Below are 26165 nucleotides of genomic sequence, written 5' to 3' on the forward strand. Positions count from 1 at the left end.
GTTGACCATGGTGACCTGCAAAGAAACGCGTGCAGCCATCATTGCGTTGCATAAAAATGGCTTCACAGGCAAGGATATTGTGGCTACTAAGATTGCACCTCAATCAACAATTTATAGGATCATCAAGAACTTCAAGGAAAGAGGTTCAATTCTTGTTAAGAAGGCTTCAGGGCATCAAAGAAAGTCCAGCAAGCTCCAGGATCGTCTCCTAAAGAGGATTCAGCTGCGGGATCGGAGTGCCACCAGTGCAGAGCTTGCTCAGGAATGGCAGCAGGCAGGTGTGAGCGCATCTGCAAGCACAGTGAGGCGAAGACTTTTGGAAGATGGCCTGGTGTCAAGAAGGGCAGCAAAGAAGCCACTTCCCTCCAAAAAAAACATCAGGGACAGATTGATCTTCTGCAGAAAGTATGGTGAATGGACTGCTGAGGACTGGGGCAAAGTCATATTCTCTGATGAAGCCTCTTTCCGATAGTTTGGGGCATCTGGAAAAAGGCTTGTCCGGAGAAGAAAAGGTGAGCGCTACCATCAGTCCTGTGTCATGCCAACAGTAAAGCATCCTGAGACCATTCATGTGTGTGTTTGCTTCTCATCCAAGGGAGTGGGCTCACTCTCACAATTTTGCCCAAAAACACAGCCATGAATAAAAAATGGTACCAAAACACCCTCCAACAGCAACTTCTTCCAACAATCCAACAACAGTTTGGTGAAGAACAATGCATTTTCCAGCACGATGGAGCACCGTGCCATAAGGCAAAAGTGATAACTAAGTGGCTCGGGGACCAAAACATTGACATTTTGGGTCCATGGCCTGGAAACTCTTTAATCCCATTGAGTACTTGTGGTCAATCCTCAAGAGGCGGGTGGACAAACAAAAACCCACTAATTCTGACAAACTCCAAGAAGTGATTATGAAAGAATGGGTTGCTATCAGTCAGGAATTGGCCCAGAAGTGGATTGAGAGCATGCCCAGTCGAATTGCAGAGGTCCTGAAAAAGAAGGGCCAACACTCCAAATACTGACTCTTTGCATAAATGTCATGTAATTGTCGATAAAAGCCTTTGAAATGTAAGAAGTGCGTGTAATTATATTTCACTACATCACAGAAACAACTGAAACAAAGATCTAAAAGCAGTTTAGCAGCAAACTTTGTGAAAACTAATATTTGTGTCATTCTCAAAACTTTTGGCCACGACTGTACACTGCCGATATCGAAAGTAGTCATAATAATGTGACTTGACTGTGTTTGTAATATTGTAATTCAACAAGCCCCATGGTGCCATTTCTGGGGTAATCCTGGGTAGCTTCATTTATGTAGTTGATGCTTGTTTGAAAGGGATAGTCTCATATATTGTCAATGGCTTTCTCTAGGTCGGGACAAAAGGAAGGTCAGAAAAAATTCGTACTTACAACTTCCCTCAGGACCGTGTTACAGACCATCGGATTGGCAAGTCTGTGCACAACATTGATGGATTCTTGTTGGGTGATGAACTTTTAGATGAGATGATTCAGGATCTTAGTGAATTTTCTGACTATGAATCCCTCATGGAAATGATTGAAAGTACGAAGATCTGTAAATAAAGGTTTTATTTTCTAGGCTTCTCCCTTGTACGTTTTAATAATTTCCAGAGCAAATCCATGAGGAAGTACATAGTTGTAGAAGGTGGGTTGTAGGTTTCGAGCACAAGGCCAAACTGTGGGTCACATTTACTAATCCTATAGATGTGTAAATTTACCACAGTGGCTCAGGCTGGATGATGTCTGGTGCAGGGATAGACACCCGTGTTTAACTTCATACCACCTATTGGTTGCTTTACTTTGTGGCAGTATTTTTTGCTAAAATTTTTGTGAAATTTTTGTGAAAAAATCTAGCATCTTAAACCATGCCCCTTTTCAGCCAAGCTACTCCCCTTCGGCAAGCTTGGTCTTTTTCTAAAACTAGGTGTGCCAAATTGCCGCCATCAAATTAGTAAATGTAATTTATTGCATTTTTTTTTTTTTTTTTTTTTTTACTTAATTGCAAATTAAGGTACATTTTTACCCAGGAAGTTGTGTTGTGTGCTTAGTTTTTTTGTTAATAAAGAATTTTCTTAGAATTTTTTTACCATAATGTATAAATGTGCCTTAAAGAGCATCTGTCAGCAGATTTGTACCTATGAAACTGGCTGACCTAAGTTTTAATATATGCAAATGAGCCTCTATAAGAGCAATAGGGGTGTTGCTGTTATACCTAGAGGCTCTGCTCTCTCTACAACTGCTGCTCTCTCTGCACTTTGACAGATCTAGGCAGTGAAACCGTGATTACGCCTGGCCCTGACTTCTCCTAAAGTCTTGCACAGCACTGTGCGTATCAGTAAAGAGGCTCGCTGTACTGTGTCGGATACTGAAGAGCACAGAGCAGTGCGAGACTTAGGAGAAGTTGAGGCCAGGCGTGATCATGTTTACACTGTCTGGCACTTTCAAAGTTACCAAACAATGTCCATTATATAACCATATGGTAACTAGGAATAGCTCAACACCATGAATCTAACCCTTCCCCCCCCCCCCCCCCAAAAAAAATAAAAAAAATTATAATCCTTTTATTGATATATTGTGAGGGCAATTACCCCTGCGTCTAGGATTATGGGTTCCGAATTCAAATAGCGTAATGTGCACAGAGAAGGATGATACACGCAATGGTTGTAATCAGTAATCTCCTTTATTGAATTTTAGCAGACAATCTTATACCATGACTATGGTAGACGCTTAACAGCCGTGCATCACATAAACCACAAAGAAAGAAGAAATGAAACCTTTATCAGAAAGAGGATCTTAAACTCAGAACAGCAGAAACTAGCATTTATAAAAATAGAACAGGAAGGGGGGGGGGGGTTTTCTGGTGAATTCCCCCCCCTTCAGCGTGCCTGCAAAGAGCCGACACTTGTCTAAAATTTTAATAACCTCTAATTGAACGCTGGTTCAGATAGATATAGGATATACAAGATGGAGTTCTATCTCTCACAATTCCCCCATTTTGAGAAATCTGTGAACTGTTACCGCCCAAAGGTACTTCAGAACAAGCTAATCCTATTCTGCCCTAAGGATTCCCTTCAGGGGGAACAGTACCACAGATGCACTCAATAATCTTGATATTGTTTCCCCTTCTTACAAACTTGATTAATAAACATATCTATGTCGGAACGGGTATTATAAAGGTTGCAGGAGTAAGCCGGGCAATTATACATTAACCAATGACCTTTCTGAGCAACCACTTGTATGCCTTATGCCCACAGACCAGGAATATATCTTCTGGGACTGCAACCACCGTACTATTAAACAACGGAGTTATCAATTTGGCCAATAGGACACCTGCCAGTTTTGGTCCCTTTTCCTGACCCTCTGAGGAGTTAGAGGTTATTCCAGCAATTAAATCAACTAAGGTACGGTTGTTGCAGGCCAAATTCTTAACCTTTACAGGATTTATACCAACACACTGCACCAGGCTGTTTGAATTAGAGTCATTGCAGCTGAATTTGTCATGAGGACTAAAAGACATACCATTCGACCGTATTTGCAAACAATAACAGTGTGTCCAACTTGGAAAGCATGACACATTGCACCACATGTTCTCGTTCCAGGGGGTAGAGCTATAATCAACTGGTGGCCCTGATCTGTTTACCATGAGCCAGAGGGGCTCAGCCCATCCTGAAACGGGTAAGGGTACCTCCCTGTTTTTTAGTTTGGACTTAACCTGCTTCATGCCTGTGAAAAAGATAGTAGAGTTGGCCAGTTTAGTCAATTCAGAAAAACTGAGGGGCACAGCAAAATAGGACATATTGGCTGAACTCACAGGACTGAGTACAGATCCAACAGTCCCTCAATTTCATTCATTCCTTCAAACAGTACCTGATGGTGCTGTATCAAAGCATTGTCCCATTCATAATTCAGTGGACAAAACACTGCTGACACGCTCAGGGTCAGAGCCACTGTAAGCAGGAGGATCTTCATCCTGTGGTTCCAAGACTTTCTTACAGTGAGAAGCGTGTATCCAGTTGGGTTTTCCTTCAACCTTTTACAGCGGTGTGGGTGGTCAACATTACTTTGAAAAGGACCATCAAATCTTTGAACTAGTCCTTTTCTCACATGCACTTTTATCACCACCCAGTCTCTGGGCCTCAAGTTGTAAGTTCCTTCTGCAAGTGAAGCAAATGCCTATTTATGCGTGTATCCTAGCCTTTTTGTGAGGGCCTGTATGTAACTGGTCAGACTGTCATTATTCATCTGCAGCTGCTGGGGTAAGTACAACTCTAACCTGAGGGCACTTCCAAACAAGATCTCACATGGGGACAATCCTATCCTTGTTTGGGGTAGTCCTTACTGAATATAGAGACAGAGGCAAGCACTCTGTCCAGGGCCTCTGGATCTCCCACATGGCCTCTTATCCATTCAAACGCTCGGAAAGCTTGGATCACCCCTAATGCTTGCATAACTTCCCTCATCACTTCAACTGCGAAATGAGAACCTCTATCTGACTCAATAACTTCAGGAACACCATACCTGCATATCAGTTCACTGACCAGTTTCTTTGCCGTATTCTTGGCATTTGCTTTGGCTATTGGGAAGGCTTCTGGCCAACCTGAAAAGAAATCAACACACGAGAACGAATTCTTACACTCCTACCTTTGGTAGTTGTATATAGTCTATCTGCAGTCTCTGAAACGGGTAAAGTGGCCTGGGAGTGTGCTTGCTTGGAGTCTTCACCACTTGACCGGGGTTATTCAGTGCACATAGAAAACCCTGGAGCAATCCACCCTGTATTAACCACATTTACCATGACACCTTTCGATAGGTGAGTCGGCCTCCTGAGCCATCATAGGATAGGCATATTTTTCCTGACACTTCCCAGAGTCCCTGCCCATTTGGCACTGGAGCTCTTTTCTCCATCTGCCTGTGCAGACCGTTTAATCAACACGTCTTCAGACATGTGGTGAGGCTCCAGGACGCCGACAGGGATTACCTGTGGTTTCCAAGGCTTCACTGCTGCCTCTTTTACAGCCCCATCTGCCCTGTTGTTGCCCCTAGCCTCCCGGGTTTGTCTGGTATGTGTCTTAACCTTGACAATGGCTACTTCCTCTGGAAGCAGTAGTGAGTTCATTAATTCAAATACTGAGTCTTTGTTTTTAATGGGCTGCAGAGGTTAGAAAGTCTCTAGCCCGCAATATGGGTCCATAGTCATGTGCAATACCAAAACCATACCTTGAATCTGTATAGATGTTCACCTTCTTCCCCTCAGCCAATTTACACGCCTCAGTGAGTGAGTGCCTTCAGCTCTGCCTCCTGCGCAGACATGTGCGGAGGGAGTGGTTCAGCAATGGCTACCTCATGCTGTGTGACCACTGCATATCCAGTGTGGAACCGGCCATCCTCTCCCATATTCCTGCCTCCATCTACAAAACACTAAAAATCAGGGTTATCAAGAGGTTTTACATGAGAAAATCCAGAAGTTTTTTGTTGCATCAACTGTATACAATCATAAGGAGCATTTCCAGCTAAATCAGACAAAAGGCTACCCGTGCTACCCTCCCCCTTTTCTCAATCTGTAATTGGTAACAAAGTAGTAGGATTCAGAGTAGTACATCTTTTGAAAGAAATGAGTGCACATTCGAGTCTGAGTTGTCTAGCCATAGAAATATGTTTTGGTTGCACTTGTGTGAGCATGTCCTGTGTGTTTGCACAACTGTAGGTTTCCATCCCTCCCCCCGCCCCCCCCCCGCACTTCCTGAAACTCAAACTGATTGCTAAAGAGGAAATTGTGGGGAAGGGGGTGCGTATGGGTGCTATCTATGCACAGAATCTGCCATGTCTACAGCTGCTAATTAATTTCATTGCCTGCACTGCCGCAACTACCCTGACACAGGAGGGGGTGCTGCGGGCAAGAGGGTCTAACCTGGCTGACTGTGACCCTGAATTTCAGAACAGAACAATTTAAATTCCTCATCATATTTTGGCATACTCAGGGCTGGGGCTGAGGTTAACTGATAAGGCTGCAAGAAACTCTCACTATTTGTCTGGAAGTTTACCCAGCTCCCCGTCTCCATATGTTCTCTATCTCCGCAAACAGAGTTCCTACAGGTTCTGCAGCAGTAATTCTTGCATGTACATTTAACCCAAACACCCCTCACTCCCTAAAGGGATGTCAGTAACAACCGGACTTGATGAGTCGTAACTTCAAAGAATCAGTACGGGAATTTCCTCTGCTACACTGCACTGTTTTTTGTTTTGTTTTCTCTTCTGAGGGGAGACACAATCAACAAGTATACACAATAAAGATAAACTTTCAACTTCTTGTTTACCCACTTGAACATTAACAAGACTAAAACAAGCGGCACCTCCCCTTTAACAACAAGCAGGGATCACCTCACTGGCAGACAGGATTTTTCCCCGGCTTCCACAGTTGGCCTGCCGGTCGGAACACCCCCCTCTGCCCCCTTGTCTGGCAATTCCTTTAGACTCTCATAGGCAGAAATCTCTTGTGGTCTCCGTCAGTCCGGTCCCTGCGCTCAAAGCGCAACCTTCTGCCAGGGGAATTCTCTTGCCCTGGTTAATTGCTACCTGGGAGGCGCCTGACACACAACACAAACTGTGTTCTGGGCGGGGCTTAGGGGGTGGGCGGGGCTGACTGATTCATGCGCATAACAAAACACAAGGTGCATATTAAAATATATAACACTATATAATGACTATATAAACTGACTATGGTCTCTGCTGCACTGGTCTCTGCTGCACTGTACCGTATTTTTCGCCCTATAAGATGCACCTAGTTTTAGAGGAGAACAATAAGAAAAATAAATATTTCATTACACCTCAGGTCAGACCAGCAATCAGACCCCCAATGTTAATCAGACCTCAGATCAGACCCCAAATGGCTCAGATCAACCCCCAGACCTTTAGCCATCTATCAGCCCCCAATGTCAGCCATAACCCCCCCATGTCAGCCATAACCCCCCCCAATGTCAGCCATAACCCCCCCCCCCAATGTCAGCCATAACCCCCCCCCCCCCAATGTCAGCCATAACGCCCCCCCCAATGTCAGCCATAACGCCCCCCTCTGGTCAGCCATAACGCCCCCCTCTGGTCAGCCATAACGCCCCCCTCTGGTCAGCCATAACGCCCCCCTCTGGTCAGCCATAACGCCCCCCTCTGGTCAGCCATAACGCCCCCCTCTGGTCAGCCATAACGCCCCCCTCTGGTCAGCCATAACGCCCCCCTCTGGTCAGCCATAACGCCCCCCTCTGGTCAGCCATAACGCCCCCCTCTGGTCAGCCATAACGCCCCCCTCTGGTCAGCCATAACGCCCCCCTCTGGTCAGCCATAACGCCCCCCTCTGGTCAGCCATAACGCCCCCCTCTGGTCAGCCATAACGCCCCCCTCTGGTCAGCCATAACGCCCCCCTCTGGTCAGCCATAACGCCCCCCTCTGGTCAGCCATAACGCCCCCCTCTGGTCAGCCATAACGCCCCCCTCATGTTAGCCATAAGCCCCCCTCATGTCAGCCCCCAGTGAAAATAAAATAAAAAAACACTTACCTCTCCTGCTCCTGGTCACCATCGCGATCCTCTTCATTCTGCTGTCGGCTGGTTGTGTATAGCGGCGCACAGCGTGAGGTCACAGAGAGACCTCACGCTGTGCGCAGCCATGCACAGCCGATAGCCGAGCCGAGGACCAGGAAGTGGTGAGTACAGATCCTTCACCGCTCCCTGGTCCTTCTATACTAATGAAGCGCTTCCATAATGGAAGCGCTTCATTAGTACAGAGTTAAAGACTGCCCTGATCGCCGCGGCCCGGCTAACAATCCTCCACGGCCCGGTCCTGGGCCGCGGCCCTGCGGTTGGGGACCGCTGTGCTAGAAGACCAAAATAATTTTTCCAGTGAACCCAACTCTGTTTTCCACAGAACTTCCCCACTATATACCTAGTGTATTCTGCACTGAGCCTCAACTTATTCAACCCCTCAGGGGGTTCCAGGGCTCCTGATTTCCCTTTTTGGTGTTCTTAGTTATTTTCCGCAAAACATACCGGCCAACAGATATCTATGTCAGCAATCCCAGTTTACTGTTTCAAACGTCATAGTCAAAAAGTCTTACTCAATAATCATAGGAATATCATCTCTTTAGAGTTCTTTACAAAAAAACAGGCTGGACTGTAAATCAGCTTTTTAGACTCCAACTTCACACCGATTTGGACAGACAGGAGATGAGGCACAGATTTTAGCAAGATAAAGTATCTTGCCTTGCAGCGCTGCTTTAAGTGGATCTGTACGTCCTCTGACCGTCTGACTGTGGTTATCATGGTTTCGAAGGAGAGCCGATTAGCCAAGTTTTGTGAGGGCAATTACCCCTGCGTCTATGATTATGGGTTCCGAATTCAAATAGCGTAATGTGCACAGAAAAGGCTGATACACGCAATGGTTGTAATCAGTAATCTACTTTATTGAATTTTAGCAGACAAACTTATACCATGATTATTGGTAGACGCCCAACAGCCGTGCGTCACATAAACCACAAAGACAGAAACCTTTATCAGAAAGAGGTTCTTAAACTTAGAACAGCAGAAACTAGCATTTATAAAAATAGAACAGGAAGGGGGGAAGGTTGTCTGCTGAATCGTGCCCCCCCTCCCCCCCCCCCACACACACACAACCCGGCGTGCCTGCAAAGAGCTGACACTTGTCTAAAGTTTTAATAACCTCTAATAGAACTCCATCTTGTATATCCTATATCTATCTGAACCAGAGTTCAATCTCTCACATATATATTTATTAAGAACAAGAGTATGTCGTTAAATAGATACAGGACACCACAAAATATTATTATTTATTATTAAAGCGCCATTCATTCCATAGCGCTGTACATATGATAAGCGGTGCACATACATAATACAGACAATTGCACTAATCATAAACAAGACCAGTTACAAACTGGTACAGAAGGAGAGAGGGCCCTGCCCGTGATGGCTTACAATCTACATGGTATGGGAGAAGGACACAGTAGGTGCGGGTTAAGTTGGTCATGGGGGTATAGAGGAGGCAGTGTCACTGGTTGTAGGCTTGTCTGAAGAGGTGGGTTTTCAGGTTTCTTTTGAATGATTCCAATGTAAGTGAGTCTGATATGTTGGGGTAGCGAGTTCCAGAGTATGGGGGATGCACGGGAGAAATCTTGGAGTCGATTGTGGGAAGAGGCGATAAGAGGAGAGAAGGAGGTCTTGTGAGGATCGGAGAGTGCGTGTGGGGATGTATCGGGAAAGTAGCTCAGAGATGTAGGGAGGGGACAGGTTATGGACGGCCTTGTATGTATTTGTTAGTACTTTGAAGTGAATTTGCTGGGCAATGGGGAGCCAGTGAATGGATTGGCAGAGGGGAGAGGCAGAGGAGTAATAGGGTGAGAGGTGGATTGGTCGGGCAGCAGAGTTGAGGATAGATTGGAGGGGTGCGAGAGTGCTAGATGGAAGGCCACAGAGGAGAATGTTGCAGTAGTCTAGGCGGGAGATAATGAAAGCATGTACAAGAATTTTCGCAGATTGAAAGTTAAGGAAAGCATGAATGCGGGAGATCTTTTTGAGTTGGAGGCGGCAGGTGGTGGAAAGGGCTTGGATTTGCGGTTGGAAGGAAAGGGCAGAATCCAAGGCAGCGGACTTTGGCGAAGAAGGATGATATAGAAGACAGACATTGTGGAATTCTTGATAGTAAGGTGGTGATGCCTGGACCAGAGAGGTAGATTTGTGTGTCGTCAGCGTAGGAGTGATACTGAAAGCCATGGGACTCTAAGAGCTGTCGCAGGCCAAAAGTGTAGATAGAGAAGAGCAGGGGTCCTAGGACAGAGCCTTGCGGGACACCAACAGAGAGGGAATGAGACGAGGAGGTGGTGCGAGAGTGGGAGACGCTAAACGTCCGGTCTGTGAGGTATGATGTGATCCAGAAGAGGGCCAGGTCGGTGATGCCAAGAGATGAGAGTTTGCAACAGAAGGAAGTGGTCAACAGTGTCGAAGGCAGAGGACAGGTCAAGGAGAAGGAGGACAGAGTATTGTTTCTTGGTTTTGGCTGTCAGTAGGTCATTGGTGACTTTGGTAAGGGCAGTCTCGGTCGAGTGGTGGGGTCGGAAGCCAGATTGTAGGCGGTCAAAGAGGGAGCAGGAGGAGAGGTGGGAGGACAGTTCTGAATGGACATATTATTCAAGTAGCTTTAAGGCATACGGAAGAAGTGATATGGGGTGATAACTGGACAAGGAAGATGGGTCAAGTGAAGGCTTTTTGAGGATGGGTGTAATGGTAGCATGTTTAACCACCTCAGCCCCCATGGCTTAACCCCTTAGTGACCAAGCACATTTTTTAAAAATTGCATTCCAAGAGCTAGAACTTTTTTGTTTTTTCATAAATGTACTTGTAGGAGGTCTTATTTTTTGCAGGACAAGTTATAGTTTTTAATACACCATTTTAAGTACATGTAATGATTGATTAAAGCCAGCCATTTAGCTAAAACCCCCTTTGTTTATGTCAGTAAAAACACGTATGGGTGGTCACTAAGGGGTTAAACACCCTGAAAGACCAGGCCACTTTTTACACTTCTGACCTACACTACTTTCACCGTTTATTGCTCGGTCATGCAACTTACCACCCAAATGAATTTTACCTCCTTTTCTTCTCACTAATAGAGCTTTCATTTGGTGGTATTTCATTGCTGCTGACATTTTTACTTTTTTTGTTATTAATCGAAATTTAACGATTTTTTTTGCAAAAAAATGACATTTTTCACTTTCAGTTGTAAAATTTTGCAAAAAAAACAACATCCATATATAAATTTTGCTCTAAATTTATTGTTCTACATGTCTTTGATAAAAATAAAATGTTTGGGTAAAGAAAAAATGGTTTGGGTAAAAGTTATAGCGTTTACAAACTATGGTACAAAAATGTGAATTTCCGCTTTTTGAAGCAGCTCTGACTTTCTGAGCACCTGTCATGTTTCCTGAGGTTCTACAATGCCCAGACAGTACAAACACCCCACAAATGACCCCATTTCGGAAAGTAGACACCCTAAGGTATTCGCTGATGGGCATAGTGAGTTCATAGAACTTTTTTTATTTTTTGTCACAAGTTAGCGGAAAATGATGATTTTTTTTTATTTTTATTTTTTTCTTACAAAGTCTCATATTCCACTAACTTGTGACAAAAAATAAAAACTTCCATGAACTCACTATGCCCATCAGCGAATACCTTGGGATGTCTTCTTTCCAAAATGGGGTCACTTGTGGGGTAGTTATACTGCCCTGGAATTCTAGGGGCCCAAATGTGTGGTAAGGAGTTTGAAATCAAATTCTGTAAAAAATGGCCAGTGAAATCCGAAAGGTGCTCTTTGGAATATGGGCCCCTTTGCCCACCTAGGCTGCAAAAAAGTGTCACACATGTGGTATCTCCGAACTCAGGAGAAGTAGGGGAATGTGTTTTGGGGTGTCATTTTACATATACCCATGCTGGGTGAGAGAAATATCTTGGCAAAAGACAACTTTGTATAAAAAAATGGTAAAAGTTGTCTTTTGCCAAGATATTTCTCTCACCCAGCATGGGTATATGTAAAATGACACCCCAAAACACATTCCCCAACTTCTCCTGAATACGGAGATACCACATGTGTGACACTTTTTTGCAGCCTAGGTGGGCAAAGGGGCCCACATTCCAAAGAGCACCTTTCGGATTTCACTGGTCATTTTTTACAGAATTTGATTTCAAACTCCTTACCACACATTTGGGCCCCTAGAATGCCAGGGCAGTATAACTACCCCACAAGTGACCCCATTTTGGAAAGAAGACATCCCAAGGTATTCGCTGATGGGCATAGTGAGTTCATGGAAGTTTTTATTTTTTGTCACAAGTTAGTGGAATATGAGACTTTGTAAGAAAAAAAAAAAATTAAAAAAAATCATCATTTTCCACTAACTTGTGACAAAATAAAAAATTCTAGGAACTCGCCATGCCCCTCAGGGAATACCTTGGGGTGTCTTCTTTCCAAAATGGGGTCACTTGTGGGGTAGTTATACTGCCCTGGCATTTTCCAGGGGCCCTAATGTGTGGTAAGTAGGTAAATGACCTGTGAAATCCTAAAGGTGCTCTTTGGAATATGGGCCCCTTTGCCCACCTAGGCTGCAAAAAAGTGTCACCCATGTGGTATCGCTGTATTCAGGAGAAGTTGGGGAATGTGTTTTGGGGTGTCTTTTTACATATACTCATGCTGGGTGAGAGAAATATCTTGGCAAAAGACAACTTTTCCCATTTTTTTTTTTTTTATACAAAGTTGGCATTTGACCATGATATTTCTCTCACCCAGCATGGGTATATGTAAAATGACACCCCAAAACACATTCCCCAACTTCTCCTGAGTACGGCGATACCAGATGTGTGACACTTTTTTGCAGCCTAGATGCGCAAAGGTGCCCAAATTCCTTTTAGTAGGGCATTTTTAGACATTTGGATACCAGACTTCTTCTCACGCTTTGGGGCCCCTAGAATGCCAGGGCAGTATAAATACCCCACATGTGACCCTATTTTGGAAAGAAGACACCCCAAGGTATTCAATGAGGGGCACAAGTTAGCGGAAATTGATATTTTTTATTTTTTTCTCACAAAGTCTCCCTTTCCGCTAACTTGGGACAAAAATTTCAATCTTTCATGGACTCAATATGCCCCTCACGGAATACCTGGGGGTGTCTTCTTTCCGAAATGGGGTCACATGTGGGGTATTTATACTGCCCTGGCATTCTAGGGGCCCTAAAGCGTGAGAAGAAGTCTGGAATATAAATGTCTAAAAAATTTTACGCATTTGGATTCCGTGAGGGGTATGGTGAGTTCATGTGAGATTTAATTTTTTGACACAAGTTAGTGGAATATGAGACTTTGTAAGAAAAAAAAAAAAATTCTGCTAACTTGGGCCAAAAAAATGTCTGAATGGAGCCTTACAGAGGGTGATCAATGACAGGGGGATGATCAATGACAGGGGGGGTGATCAATGACAGGGGTGGTGATCAATGACAGGGGGGTGATCAGAGAGTCTATATGGGGTGATCACCCCCCTGTCATTGATCACCCCCCTGTAAGGCTCCATTCAGATGTCCGTATGTGTTTTGCGGATCCGATCCGTGGATCCGTAAAAATCATGCGGACATCTGAATGGAGCTTTACAGGGGGTTGATCAATGACAGGGGGGTGATCAGGGAGTCTATATGGGGTGATCAAGGGTGAATAAGGGGTTAATAAGTGACGGGGGGGTGTAGTGTAGTGTGGTGCTTGGTGCAACATATTTACTGAGCTACCTGTGTCCTCTGGTGGTCGATCCAAACAAAGGGGACCACCAGAGGACCAGGTAGCAGGTATATTAGACGCTGTTATCAAAACAGCGTCTAATATACCTGTTAGGGGTTAAAAAAAAACACATCTCCAGCCTGCCAGCGAACGATCGCCGCTGGCAGGCTGGAGATCAACTCTCTTACCTTCCGTTCCTGTGAGCGCGCGCGTTCACAGGAAATCTCGCGAGATGACGCACGGATGCGTTCAGGAGGAATGAATCAACCACCTTCCGGACGCATCCGTACGTTAGGCGGTCGGGAGGTGGTTAAAAGCAGAGGGGAAGACACCAGAGTTTAGTGATAGGTTGAAGAGATGAGTTAGGGCTGGGATAAACACTGTGGTGAGGTTAGGGATGAGGTGGGATGGGATTGGGTCAAGTGCACAGGTGGTCAGATGAGATTTGGAGAGTAGAGTGGAGAGTTTTTCTTCTGTAATGGTGGAGAAGCGGGTTTTGGGAGAAGAGGACTGAGCAGTTGTGTAGAGGGTCTGTGGGGACTGTGTAGTGAAGCTTTCTCTCATGTTGACTATCTTTTGTTTGAAATATTTGGCAAAGTCCTCAGCTGAGAACAGAGGAGAGGGTGGGGGCGCTGGGGGACGAAGAAGGGAGTTAAAAGTGCTAAAAAGTTGTTTAGGGCTGTGTGACAGGGAAGATATGAGAGATGAGGAGTAGGCCTGTTTTGCATCAGCGAGTGAGGATTTAAATATGAGGAGGGATTGCTTGTATGCAGTTTTTTGGTCAGGTTGGTGTGCCAGGGTTGTCTGTTGGTTTTTCTGGTTTTGTTGTGTGTGAGGGGGGGCAACAGTGTCCAGAGCTGTACTTATTGTGTTGTTATATAGGGTGGTAGCAGCTTCTGGGTCTTGGAGGGAACAGATGGTAGAGAGTGAGAGAAGAGAGTCAGAAAGCAAGCGAAAGTCGAGATGTTTAAGGTTCCTGCGGGGGTGTGCTAGAGTGTGGACCAGGGGGCGGGGGGGGGGGGGGGGGGCAGCAGAAGAGACCAGTGAACAGAAGGTGAGTAGGTTGTGGTCGGATAGGGGAGAGGCGAATTAGAAAGGTTAGATAGGGAGCAGAGGCGGGTAAAGATCAGATCCAGAGTGTGACCATCTCTGTGGGTGGGAGCTGAAGACCACTGTGATAGGCCGAAGGAGGAAGAGAGTGACAGGAGTTTAGAGGCGGCCGAGTGGCATGTGTCAATAGGGATGTTGAAGTCACCCATGATGATAGTGGGGATGTCGGCAGAAAGAAAGTGTAGTAGCCAGGTGTTAAAGTGGTCAAGAAAGATGGTGGCTGGGCCTGGGGGGCGGTAAATGACGGCTACTTGAAGGTTGGAGGGAGAGTAGATGCGAACAGAGTGTACTTCAAATGAGGTGAGCGTAATGGAGGGTGGCAGTGGAATTGGGCTGTAGGAGCAGGTGTCTGATAGGAGAAGACCAACTCCTCCACCATGTTTGCAGCCGGGGCGGGGGGTGTGAGTGAATTGAAATCCACTATAAGAGAGTACAGCAGGGGAGGAGGTGTCTGAGGGTGTCAGCCATGTTTCTGTAAGACGCAGAAAGGAAAGGTTTTGAGAGATGAAAAGTTTGTGAATGTACGACAGTTTGTTAGACAGAGCGCGCGTTCCATAATGCTCCTGCAAGAGGAACCAAAGGAGCAGGGGTCAGAGGAATGGTTATTAGGTTTTAAGGGGTTGCAGAAATTTGTAGAAGGAGATTTGTAGTGGGACATAGAGGTGATAGTGGGGATTTGCTGAGGGGGTCCTGGATTTGGAGAGATATCACCAACAGTAAGGAGAAGCAGAGAAAGTGTTAATAGATGAGAATAAGAGCGGGCATGAGGCGCGTGTGTGTGTGTGTGTTTGGGAAGGAAGTGTTTTATGTTGGCAAAGAGGTTTGTGCAAGCGGTCAGATGAGAAGGTAAAATGTAGGAAGAGATGAATAGTTCCTTGCTGGGTGAATGGATGTGGGGGTATTTCAGGTCAGCTTCGTACCGCTGATCAGCGCATTTTGAATTTATTATTTTTTTTTTTTACACTTTTTGGGATTTTCAAATTATTATTATTATTATTATTATTATATTATTTTTTTTGTTTGTTAGGTTTAGGGTAAGTACGTGAACACCTGTCCCCCACGCACACTGAATAAAGTTTTCCACGCACGCACACTCCCCTATGGCCCGCTGGACGTTCTCGGCCGAGGAGGCATACGCCCTGCTTGCCTCCGAATCCAAGAGTCCCAGTGAGGACGAGGATGACCCCACTTTCCTCTTGTCATCCGCGTCCTCCTCATCAAGCGATGATGATGAGATGCCGCCAGGCGGAGCAAGGGGGCCGCCATGCCAGGGACCCTGTGGCCCACACTAGTACGAGCAGCTCTGGGGCTCGTACTAGTTTTCTGGCCTACCAGATAAGTCCACCTCAGCCCCCTACCGGTGAACTTGTCTGGTGTACCCCAGAGCATTTTGAGCCTGTGATTCCTGATTTTGTTGGCCAAGCAGGAATCCAGATTCCCACAGTGGGCTTCACTGAATGACTATTTATTTTTTCCAGTGACCACTTTGTAAATCTGATGGTAGAGCAAACGAACCTGTACGCCCAACAGTTCATTGCTCAACACCCGTGCTCCTTTTTAGCTAGGGCCGGTGGCTGGACTCCGGTCAGTGCAGCCGAGATGAGGACGGTTTGGGGCCTCGTGCTGCACATAGGCCTAGTCAAAAAACCCAGTGTCAGGCATTACTTGAGTGGGGAAGTCCTCTACCAGTCGATTCTCAGCCTGAAGAAACATTACTAAAAAAAAATAATAATTATTTATTAGGACTAAATCATTGGGTATAGAAAAATTAATGCATACAGGAAATCAGCAGTGCGGAGAGGGATCATGTAATATTCCATCCAGCACTCTGATAGCCTGACTAAGTGACCTGTGTATATATGACTAACATCCAGTGTTGGAGCACACTGATGTCAAGCCTATGTTCACAGGCTATAGTAGACCCAGCACTCAACACAGGGGCTGGCACTATTGATCCAGTCCACTGATGTTAACAGTTGCTAGTGTATGTATAACAATATAGTGGATTGTCAACACAGTAAGAGCAGCACAGTGGGTCCTGGTGCACCCCAACACTGCTCCCCTAGTGGATGAGTGATGCGTCTGCTTAAGTGCGCTCACACATCGGCAGTAATGTGATCAACATATCACTATTGGTTCCTGCCCTGTTTAGTGAGCACAAGTGATATCGCAATTCGCTCTACGCGTTTCAACATGACAGGTCAGTTACATGTCTCATCAGGAGCGAGCTGACTATTATTTCAGTGTCAATTCTAGTAAGGCACCGCACTGTAGCGTGCGTCTATCGGCGCTGTGATGGCCGTATGCGGCCAGCCACACGCCGAGTATAAGTAATCTAAGACCCGCCCCCAGGAGGGTGGGTGCCGGCTCCGATATCCAATCTGGTACAAAGGCGCATCCACTGACACGCTCCCTGACGATACCGTCGCACACTCCAGCGTCCTACCCTCGCGGGGAGGAGCATAGCTATGCTCAGTTGTAAGGGGGAATATTCGGATGTGGTCATTAAGTAATCAGGTGACAGCGCTTAAAGAAGCCAGTTAGGGTATATCAAAGAGGCCCATCAGAGACGGTACCATCAATAAATACTTGGGTTATCCAAACAGACAGCGCATTGCTTGAAATAAGTAACTTACATAAGGTCACCGCTTCGCAATGTATGCGGCATGGTGGCTTACATGGGATAAACGCCTGGTATGAATAGAGCCCAGAATCACGCTGCTAAAAAGATGGACTCCATATATTGGTCCATAGATGCCTTAAATGAAACAGGCAAACGAAAGCGCCTCATTAAGTCCCTTTGGGTGAACAGTATCTAGTTTAAAGATCCATTCTGTCTCTTTGCGGAGCAATGACACATCAATGTCCCCTCCGCGAATGGATGTCGCAATATGCTCAATCCCCTGGACCCTCCGCACATCTGGGTTACCCCCATGAAGATCACACACATGACGTGCGACAGATGTATCGCTCTTGTTCCTAATATCCAGTAGGTGTTCACCAATACGTCTCCGTAACTCCCGCCTGGTCTTGCCCACATACTGTACACCACACTCGCAAGTGATAAGGTACACCACTCCCACTGATGTACATCTAATGAAGGATCTGATGGAAAATCTCTCCTTTGTCACTTGGCTCGTAAAATATGACCCCTTCATGATATTATTGCAAATAATGCATTTTCCACATGGAAAGGTGCCAGTTAGTGTATTTTTGAGCCATGTGTCGGATGTAGGGTGTAGGTAAGTCCTCTACCAGACCCCACTTTACAGTACGGCCATGACACGTACCCGGTTTGAGACCATCCGGAAATGCCTGCATTATGCAGATAATGCAGCATGTCCCCCCGAGGTGATCCTGCCTATGACCGCCTGTACAAAATCAGGCCGGTCATCGATCACTTCAGGGCCAAATTTTTGGAGGCCTATGTACCTGGAAGGGAGGTCGCGGTTGATGAGTCTCTCGTTGCTTTCAAGGGGAGACTCATTTTCCGCCAGTATATTCCCTCTAAGCGGGGGCGAGGTATGGCGTGAAGCTGTACAAACTTTGTGAGAGTACCTCAGGGTACACTTACAAGTTTCGTGTGTACGAGGCAGGGCTGTGGAGTCGGTAGATAAATGCTCCGACTCCAACTCCAACTCCTCCTCCTCAGTTTTTGGTACTTCCGACTCTTACTCCTCTGTATTTAATATGCAAATGTATTTAATACATTCCTTGAAGGAAAGAAAGGCAACATACAGCTGTTCCACCAAGTTCTTCTAAGCTCTTATAGCAGAGAGAGGTAGTTGGGCAGAAGCTGCTGCCTTCTCCTTTGTGTGCTGATCTTCTGCTGAAGATAGGGCAGTGGGAGGATCCAGGAAGGGGCATTTATTTTAAAACATGATTTCCCTAGTAGAATCCCATAGTCATGTTTAAAGTTTAAGCTAACAATCTGAGTTTACAAGTTTTTATAGCCTTAGCTGAATGACAGCAGTTTTTTAAATGGTTTACAGCTTCAGTCTTGAACTATTGACTATCCATTCCCGTCACTTATACAAGCGTCTCTAGTCCTGCAAAAAACATATTTACTTAAAGAGGACCTTTCACTACAATAAAAAATCTAAACTAAGCATACAGACATGGAGAGCGGCGCCCAGGGATCTCCCTGCACTTACTATTATCCCTGGGCGCCGCTCCGTTCTCCCGGTAGGTATAGGCTCCGGTATCTGCAGATTTTCGGCTCAACTGGGAGGAGCCTGTCCGCGTCTTCTTCTCCCAGGCTGGAGTGCTGGCCAATTGCAGCGCTCAGCTCATAGCCTGAGAGAAAAAAAAAAAAAGCACTGCGATTGACCAGCGCTACAGCCTGGGAGAAGGGGACGTCGGCAGGCTCCTCCCAGTTGAGGCGAAAATCTGCAGATACCGGGAGAACGGATCGGTGCCCAGGGATAATAGTAAGTGTAGGGAGATCCCTGAGCTCTCCATGTCTGTATGCTTACCTGTAGTTTAGATTTTTTATTGTAGTGAAAGGTCCTCCTTTAATCAGTTATCAGTGAGAGGCTAGGTTAACCATGGGCGTTGCTTTCCCTGTAACAGCGGAACACAACACAATGGAAAGTATAAGTATTGCCGCTCCTTAACTGTGCGTTGCGTGCCATATAGTGAAGCATATGAAAAGCATGCTTCTTCATGGTCCCTTAACGTGTTCGTTTTGCGGTAACGTGACGCACTGCATGCATTGGCCTTTATTCTTACAGTAGAGAAGTAATTAATTATAACTTTTTGTGAATTGGGACATTTAAAACTTGCTTTTTTAAAAAATTTTATTCCAATTTAAATTTAGTAGGAGTCGGAGTCGGTTCATTTTTGCCTACTCCGACTCCAGGTACCCAAAATTGCCTCCGACTCCTCAGCCCTGGTATGAGGGGCGAGATTCACGTATTGAACCCCCAGAATGTCCCCCCACTCTGGGTGTTAGCGGGAAACTTGTGTGGGACCTTATGCACCCACTGCTAAATAAAGGTTACCACCTGTACGTGGATAACTTTTATACTAGAATCCCCTTGTTCCAGTCCCTCGCTGCCAGATCCACGTCCGCATGTGGGACCATGCGGAAAAATCAATGCGGCCTCCCTACCCACCCCCTCCAGGTACCTACCCCCTCCAGACCCGTGCCCTTACCAGTGGAAACCTGTTGCTGGTCTGATATAAGGACAAGAGGGATGTCCTTGTACTGTCCACAATTCACGGTAACGGCGTCACCCCTGTCCCTGTGCAAGGTACCGCGGCAACGGTCCTCAAGCCCATTTGTATCGTCGACTACAATCGGTATATGGGAGGAGTTGATCTCTCTGATCAAGTTCTGAAGCCATATAATGCCATGCGCTAAACCCGGGCATGGTACAAAAAAGTTGCGGTCTACTTGGTACAGGTTGTCTTGTACAACTCTTTTGTACTGTCCTGGAGCGCTGGCAACACAGTTAAATTCCTCCAGTTCTATGAGGCAGTCCTCAAGGCCCTGATCTTTTCTGACCGGGAAAGAGCAGGCCGGAGTACCTCGGGAACTGGAGGCGCCCCGGATCGTCCCTGGCCAACACTTTCCAGGTGTGGTCCCCCATACTGGAAAGAAGGGATGGAACCAAAAAAGGTGCAGAGTGTGTCACAGGAGGGGGATACGGAAGGACACCACCACTCAGTGTGACACGTGCCCCGATCATCCGGACCTCTGCATTGACTGTTGCTTCAGGGAGTACCACACTTCCATGGAGTACTAAATTTATAATCCCCTTCCCCAATTTTAATTCCATTTGGCCACTGACAATTGAAAAAAAACTATGGTTCTCAGACTTGAGACACTAAAAACAAATAAAATACACTGCTCAAAAAAATAAAGGGAACACTTAAACAACACAATGTAACTCCAGGTCAATCACACTTCTGTGAAATCAAACTGTCCACTTAGGAAGCAACACTGACAATCAATTTCACATGCTGTTGTGCAAATGGGATAGACAACAGGTGGAAATTATAGGCAATTAGCAAGACACCCCCAATAAAGGAGTGGTTCTGCAGGTGGTAACCACAGACCACTTCTCATTTCCTATGCTTCCTGGCTGATGTTTTGGTCACTTTTGAATGCTGGCGGTACTTTCACTCTAGTGGTAGCATGAGACGGAGTCTACAACCCACACAAGTGGCTCAGGTAGTGCAGCTTATCCAGGATGGCACATCAATGCGAGCTGTGGCAAGAAGTTTTGCTGTGTCTGTCAGCGTAGTGTCCAGAGCATGGAGGCGTTACCAGGAGACAGGCCAGTACATCAGGAGATGTGGAGGAGGCCGTAGGAGGGCAACAACCCAGCAGCAGGACCGCTACCTCCGCCTTTGTGCAAGGAGGAACAGGAGGAGCACTGCCAGAGCCCTGCAAAATGACCTCTAGCAGGCCACAAATGTGCATGTGTCTGCTCAAACGGTCAGAAACAGACTCCATGAGGGTGATATGAGGGCCCGACGTCCACAGGTGGGGGTTGTGCTTACAGCCCAACACCGTGCAGGACGTTTGGCATTTGCCAGAGAACACCAAGATTGGCAAATTCGCCACTGGCGCCCTGTGCTCTTCACAGATGAAAGCAGGTTCACACTGAGCACATGTGACAGACGTGACAGAGTCTGGAGACGCCGTGGAGAACGTTCTGCTGCCTGCAACATCCTCCAGCATGACCGGTTTGGCATTGGGTCAGTAATGGTGTGGGGTGGCATTTCTTTGGAGGGCCGCACAGCCCTCCATGTGCTCGCCAGAGGTAGCCTGACTGCCATTAGGTACCGAGATGAGATCCTCAGACCCCTTGTGAGACCATATGCTGGTGCGGTTGGCCCTGGGTTCCTCCTAATGCAAGACAATGCTAGACCTCATGTGGCTGGAGTGTGTCAGCAGTTCCTGCAAGAAGAAGGCATTGATGCTATGGACTGGTCCGCCCGTTCCCCAGACCTGAATCCAATTGAGCACATCTGGGACATCATGTCTCGCTCTATCCACCAACGTCACGTTGCACCACAGATTGTCCAGGAGTTGGCAGATGCTTTAGTCCAGGTCTGGGAGGAGATCCCTCAGGAGACCGTCCGCCACCTCATCAGGAGCATGCACAGGCGTTGTAGGGAGGTCATACAGGCACGTGGAGGCCACACACACAACTGAGCCTCATTTTGACTTGTTTTAAGGACATTACATCAAAGTTGGATCAGCCTGTAGTGTGTTTTTCCACTTTAATTTTGAGTGTAACTCCAAATCCAGACCTCCATGGGTTGAAAAATTTGATTTCCATTTTTTTATTTTTGTGTGATTTTGTTGTCAGCACATTCAACTATGTAAAGAACAAAGTATTTCAGAAGAATATTTAATTAACTCAGATCTAGGATGTGTTATTTTTGTGTTCCCTTTATTTTTTTGAGCAGTGAATATATTTTTTTAATATTTTGTAAAACTAAAATAAACAAAAAAGTTGACATATTAGGTATCGCTGCATCCGTAAGAATCTGCTCTATAAAAATACCCCATGACCTAACCCCTCAGATGAACACGGTCAAAAAAATTAAATAAAAACTGTGCCAAAATAGCAATTTTTTGGCAAATTTTCCATTTGAATCCGTTTTTCCAGTAACAAAGCAAGGGTTAACAGCCAAACAAAACTTATTTATTACCCTGATTCTGCAGTTTACATAAACACCCCATATGTGGTTGTAAACAGCTGTATGACCAAACGGCAGGGCGCAGAACGAAAGGAACGCCGTATGGTTTCAGGAAGGCAGATTTTGATGGCCTTTTTTTTTTTTTTTTGCCACTATGTCCCATTTGAAGAACCCCTGATGCACCCCTAGAGTAGAAACTCTATAAAAGTGACCCCATCTAAGAAACTACACCCCTCAAGGTATTCAAACTGATTTTACAAAATGTATTAACCCTTTAGGTGTTCCTCAACAGTTTATTGCAAATGGAGATGAAATTTCAGAATTTCTATTTTTGGTAACCTTGCCTCACAAAACCAACAATCATATGTACCCTAAAAATAGTCCCAACAAAACTGCCACCTTTTCTTATGGTTCCAAAATGGGGTCACTTTTATGGAGTTTCTACTCTAGGGGTGCATCAGGGGGTCTTCAAATGGGACATGGTGTAAATAAACCAGTCCAGCAAAATCTGCCTTCTAAAAACCACACGGCGCTCCTTTCCCTCTACGCCCTACAGTGTGCCCGTACAGTACGGCCACATATGGGGTTTTTCTGCAAACTACAGAATCAGGGCAATAAATATTGAGTTTTGTTTGGCTGTTAACTAGGGATGAGCGAACCCGAACTGTATATTTTCGTAAAAGTCCGGGTTCGGTGCTTTTTGAAAGGCTGCAAAGCAGCCAATCAACAAGCGTCATACTACTTGCCCCAAGAGGCCATCACAGCCATGCCTACTATTGGCATGGCTGTGATTGGCCAGTGCAGCATGTGACCCAGCCTCTATATAAGCTTGAGTCACGTAGCGCTGCACGTCACTCTGCTGTTACAAGTGTAGGGAGAGGTTGCAGCTGCGACGTTAGGGCGAGATTAGGCAGTGATTAACTCCTCCAAAAGACTTCATTCAGTGATCGATCTACAGCTGTGGATCATTGAACTGCTGCTATTCAATTGCTCACTGTTTTTAGGCTGCCCAGAGCGTTTTTCATTCACTTTTTTCTGGGTTGATTGTCGGCCATTTTGTGTCTTGTGGTGCGCCAGCACAAGCTGCCACCAAGTACATTTAACCATCAATAGTGTGGTTATTTTTGGGCTATATCCTACATCAGGGTCAAGCTGTCATCAAGTGCATTTAACCATCAATAGTGTGGTTATTTTTTGGCCATATACTACATCAGGGGCAAGCTGAGCCTGTCACCAAGTGCATTTAACCATCAATAGTGTGGTTATTTTTTGGCTATATCCTACATCAGGGTCAAGCTGACATCAAGTGCATTTAACCATCAATAGTGTGGTTATTTTTTGGCCAAATACTACATCAGGGGCAAGCTGAGCCTGTCACTAAGTTCATTTAACCATCAATAGTGTGGTTGTTTTTTGGCTATATCCTACATATGGGGCAAGCTGTCACACCAAGTACATTTAACCATCAATAGTGTGGTTATTTTTTGGCTATATCATACATATGGGGCTTGGCTGTGCTTGCTATTTTATTGAGGGGTGAAATAAAATTGCCAAAATAGCAGTACCCTAAATCTGGTGTTTCAGCTGTGGCCAGCCAATTGTAATACTGTCTGCTGTCTGGCAAAGGATATATTTTTGTTCAGGGTTGAAATACAATTCCTAATTTTGCAATTCTCTAAATTAGTGGTTTCTGCTGTATCAGGCCTACTTTAAATCTATCCCTAAAAGGGTATATAAGATTCAAGGTGCTGATAGGGTAATTCTCAATAACTTCACACACACGCTACAGTGCAATTCCAAGTCTAATTCTGTGTGTAAACGTATACCTGTCACCCAGCGCCTAAAAGATAGGCCTCAAATTTATATTCATCCAAATCTGTCATTATTGCTTTAGCTGGTCAAGTTATTTAGTGTCGTCAAAGCACAGTTTTTGTTCTGGGTTGAAATACAATTCCCAGTTTTGCAATTCTCTAAATTAGTGGTTTCTGCTGTATCAGGCCTACTTTAAATCTATCCCTAAAAGGGTATATTAGATTCAAGGTGCTGATAGGGTAATTCTCAATAACTTCACACACACACGCTACTGTGCAGATCCAAGTCTAATTCTGTCCATAAACGTATACCTGTCACCCAGCGCCTAAATAATAGGCCTCAAATTTATATTCAGCTAAATCTGTCATTACTGCTGTGCCTGTATTAGTGTAATACAGTACCTAAATAGATAGCCAGATAGTGTTAGGTGTCTGTAAAACAAGGCCTGAATTTGAATTCAATACATTGGGCCAAATAATATTTTTCTTATTGTGGTGAACGGTAACAATGAGGAAAACATCTAGTAAGGGACACGGACGTGGACATGGTCGTGGTGGTGTTAGTGGACCCTCTGGTGCTGGGAGAGGACGTGGCCGTTCTGCCACAGCCACACGTCCTAGTGAACCAACTACCTCAGGTCCCAGTAGCCAGCAGAATTTACAGCGATATTTTGTGGGGCCCAATGCCGTTCTAAGGATGGTAAGGCCTGAGCAGGTACAGGCATTAGTCAATTGGGTGGCCGACAGTGGATCCAGCACGTTCACATTATCTCCCACCCAGTCTTCTGCAGAAAGCGCACAGATGGCGCATGAAAACCAAGCTCATCAGTCTGTCACATCACCCCCATGCATATCAGGGAAACTGTCTGAGCCTCAAGTTATGCAGCAGTCTCTTATGCTGTTTGAAGACTCTGCTGGCAGGGTTTCCCAAGGGCATCCACCTAGCCCTTCCCCAGGGGTGGAAGAGATAGAATGCACTAACGCACAACCACTTATGTTTCCTGATGATGAGGACATGGGAATACCACCTCAGCACGTCTCTGATGATGACGAAACACAGGTGCCAACTGCTGCGTCTTTCTGCAGTGTGCAGACTGAACAGGAGGTCAGTGGTCAAGACTGGGTGGAAGACGATGCAGGAGACGATGAGGTCCTAGACCCCACATGGAATGAAGGTCGTGCCACTGACTTTCACAGTTCGGAGGAAGAGGCAGTGGTGAGACTGAGCCAACAGTGTAGCAAAAGAGGGAGCAGTGGGCAAAAGCAGAACACCCGCCGCCAAGAGACTCCGCCTGCTACTGACCGCCGCCATCTGGGACCGAGCACCCCAAAGGCAGCTTCAAGGAGTTCCCTGGCATGGCACTTCTTCAAACAATGTGCTGACGACAAGACCCGAGTGGTTTGCACGCTGTGCCATCAGAGCCTGAAGCGAGGCATTAACGTTCTGAACCTTAGCACAACCTGCATGACCAGGCACTTGCATGCAAAGCATGAACTGCAGTGGAGTAAACACCTTAAAAACAAGGAAGTCATTCAGGCTCCCCCTGCTATCTCTTCTGCTGCTGCCGCCTCGGCCTCTTCCTCCGCCTCTGGAGGAACTTTAGCACCTGCCGCCCAGCAAACATGGGATGTACCACCAACACCACCACCTGCGTCACCAAGCATCTCAACCATGTCACACGGCAGCGTTCAGCTCTCCATCTCACAAACATTTGAGAGAAAGCGTAAATTCCCACCTAGCCACCCTCGATCCCTGGCCCTGAATGCCAGCATTTCTAAACTACTGGCCTATGAAATGCTGTCATTCAGGCTGGTGGACACAGACAGCTTCAAACAGCTCATGTCGCTTGCTGTCCCACAGTATGTTGTTCCCAGCCGGCACTACTTCTCCAAGAGAGCCGTGCCTTCCCTGAACAACCAAGTATCCGATAAAATCAAGTGTGCACTGCGCAACGCCATCTGTGGCAAGGTCCACCTAACCACAGATACGTGGACCAGTAAGCACGGTCAGGGACGCTATATCTCCCTAACTGCACTCTGGGTAAATGTAGTGGCGGCTGGGCCCCAGGCGGAGAGCTGTTTGGCGCACGTCCTTCCGCCGCCAAGGATCGCAGGGCAACATTCTTTGCCTCCTGTCTCCTCCTCCTACTACTCAGCTTCCTCCTCCTCTTCTTCCACCTGCTCATCCAGTCAGCCACACACCTTCACCACCAACTTCAGCACAGCCCGGGGTAAACGTCAGCAGGCCATTCTGAAACTCATATGTT

At 46.1% G+C, this 26165-nt stretch overlaps 1 protein-coding gene across 5 annotated transcripts in view; it reads left to right on the plus strand.

The window, feature by feature from the left end:
• The window catches only part of MTRF1L (mitochondrial translation release factor 1 like), a 103464-nt gene that overhangs the window by 44248 nt on the left and 33051 nt on the right, over nt 1-26165 (plus strand). For 2 of the 5 annotated variants that reach the window (XR_005778468.1, XM_040429487.1), the window contains exon 7: nt 1369-1580. The exons of 2 other annotated variants lie outside the window; for them this stretch is intronic. Coding sequence is in view for 1 of the 3 variants with exons in the window: in XM_040429487.1 (XP_040285421.1) it covers nt 1369-1578 (210 nt within the window). In the remaining 2 variants the exon portion in view is untranslated. Of the gene's footprint in view, nt 1-1368; nt 1581-26165 lie in introns of those variants that run through there. One more of the 5 variants, XM_040429489.1, reaches the window with a different exon arrangement.

Source organism: Bufo bufo, chromosome 4, assembly GCF_905171765.1.
Source record: "Bufo bufo chromosome 4, aBufBuf1.1, whole genome shotgun sequence".
Taxonomy (NCBI): domain Eukaryota; kingdom Metazoa; phylum Chordata; class Amphibia; order Anura; family Bufonidae; genus Bufo; species Bufo bufo.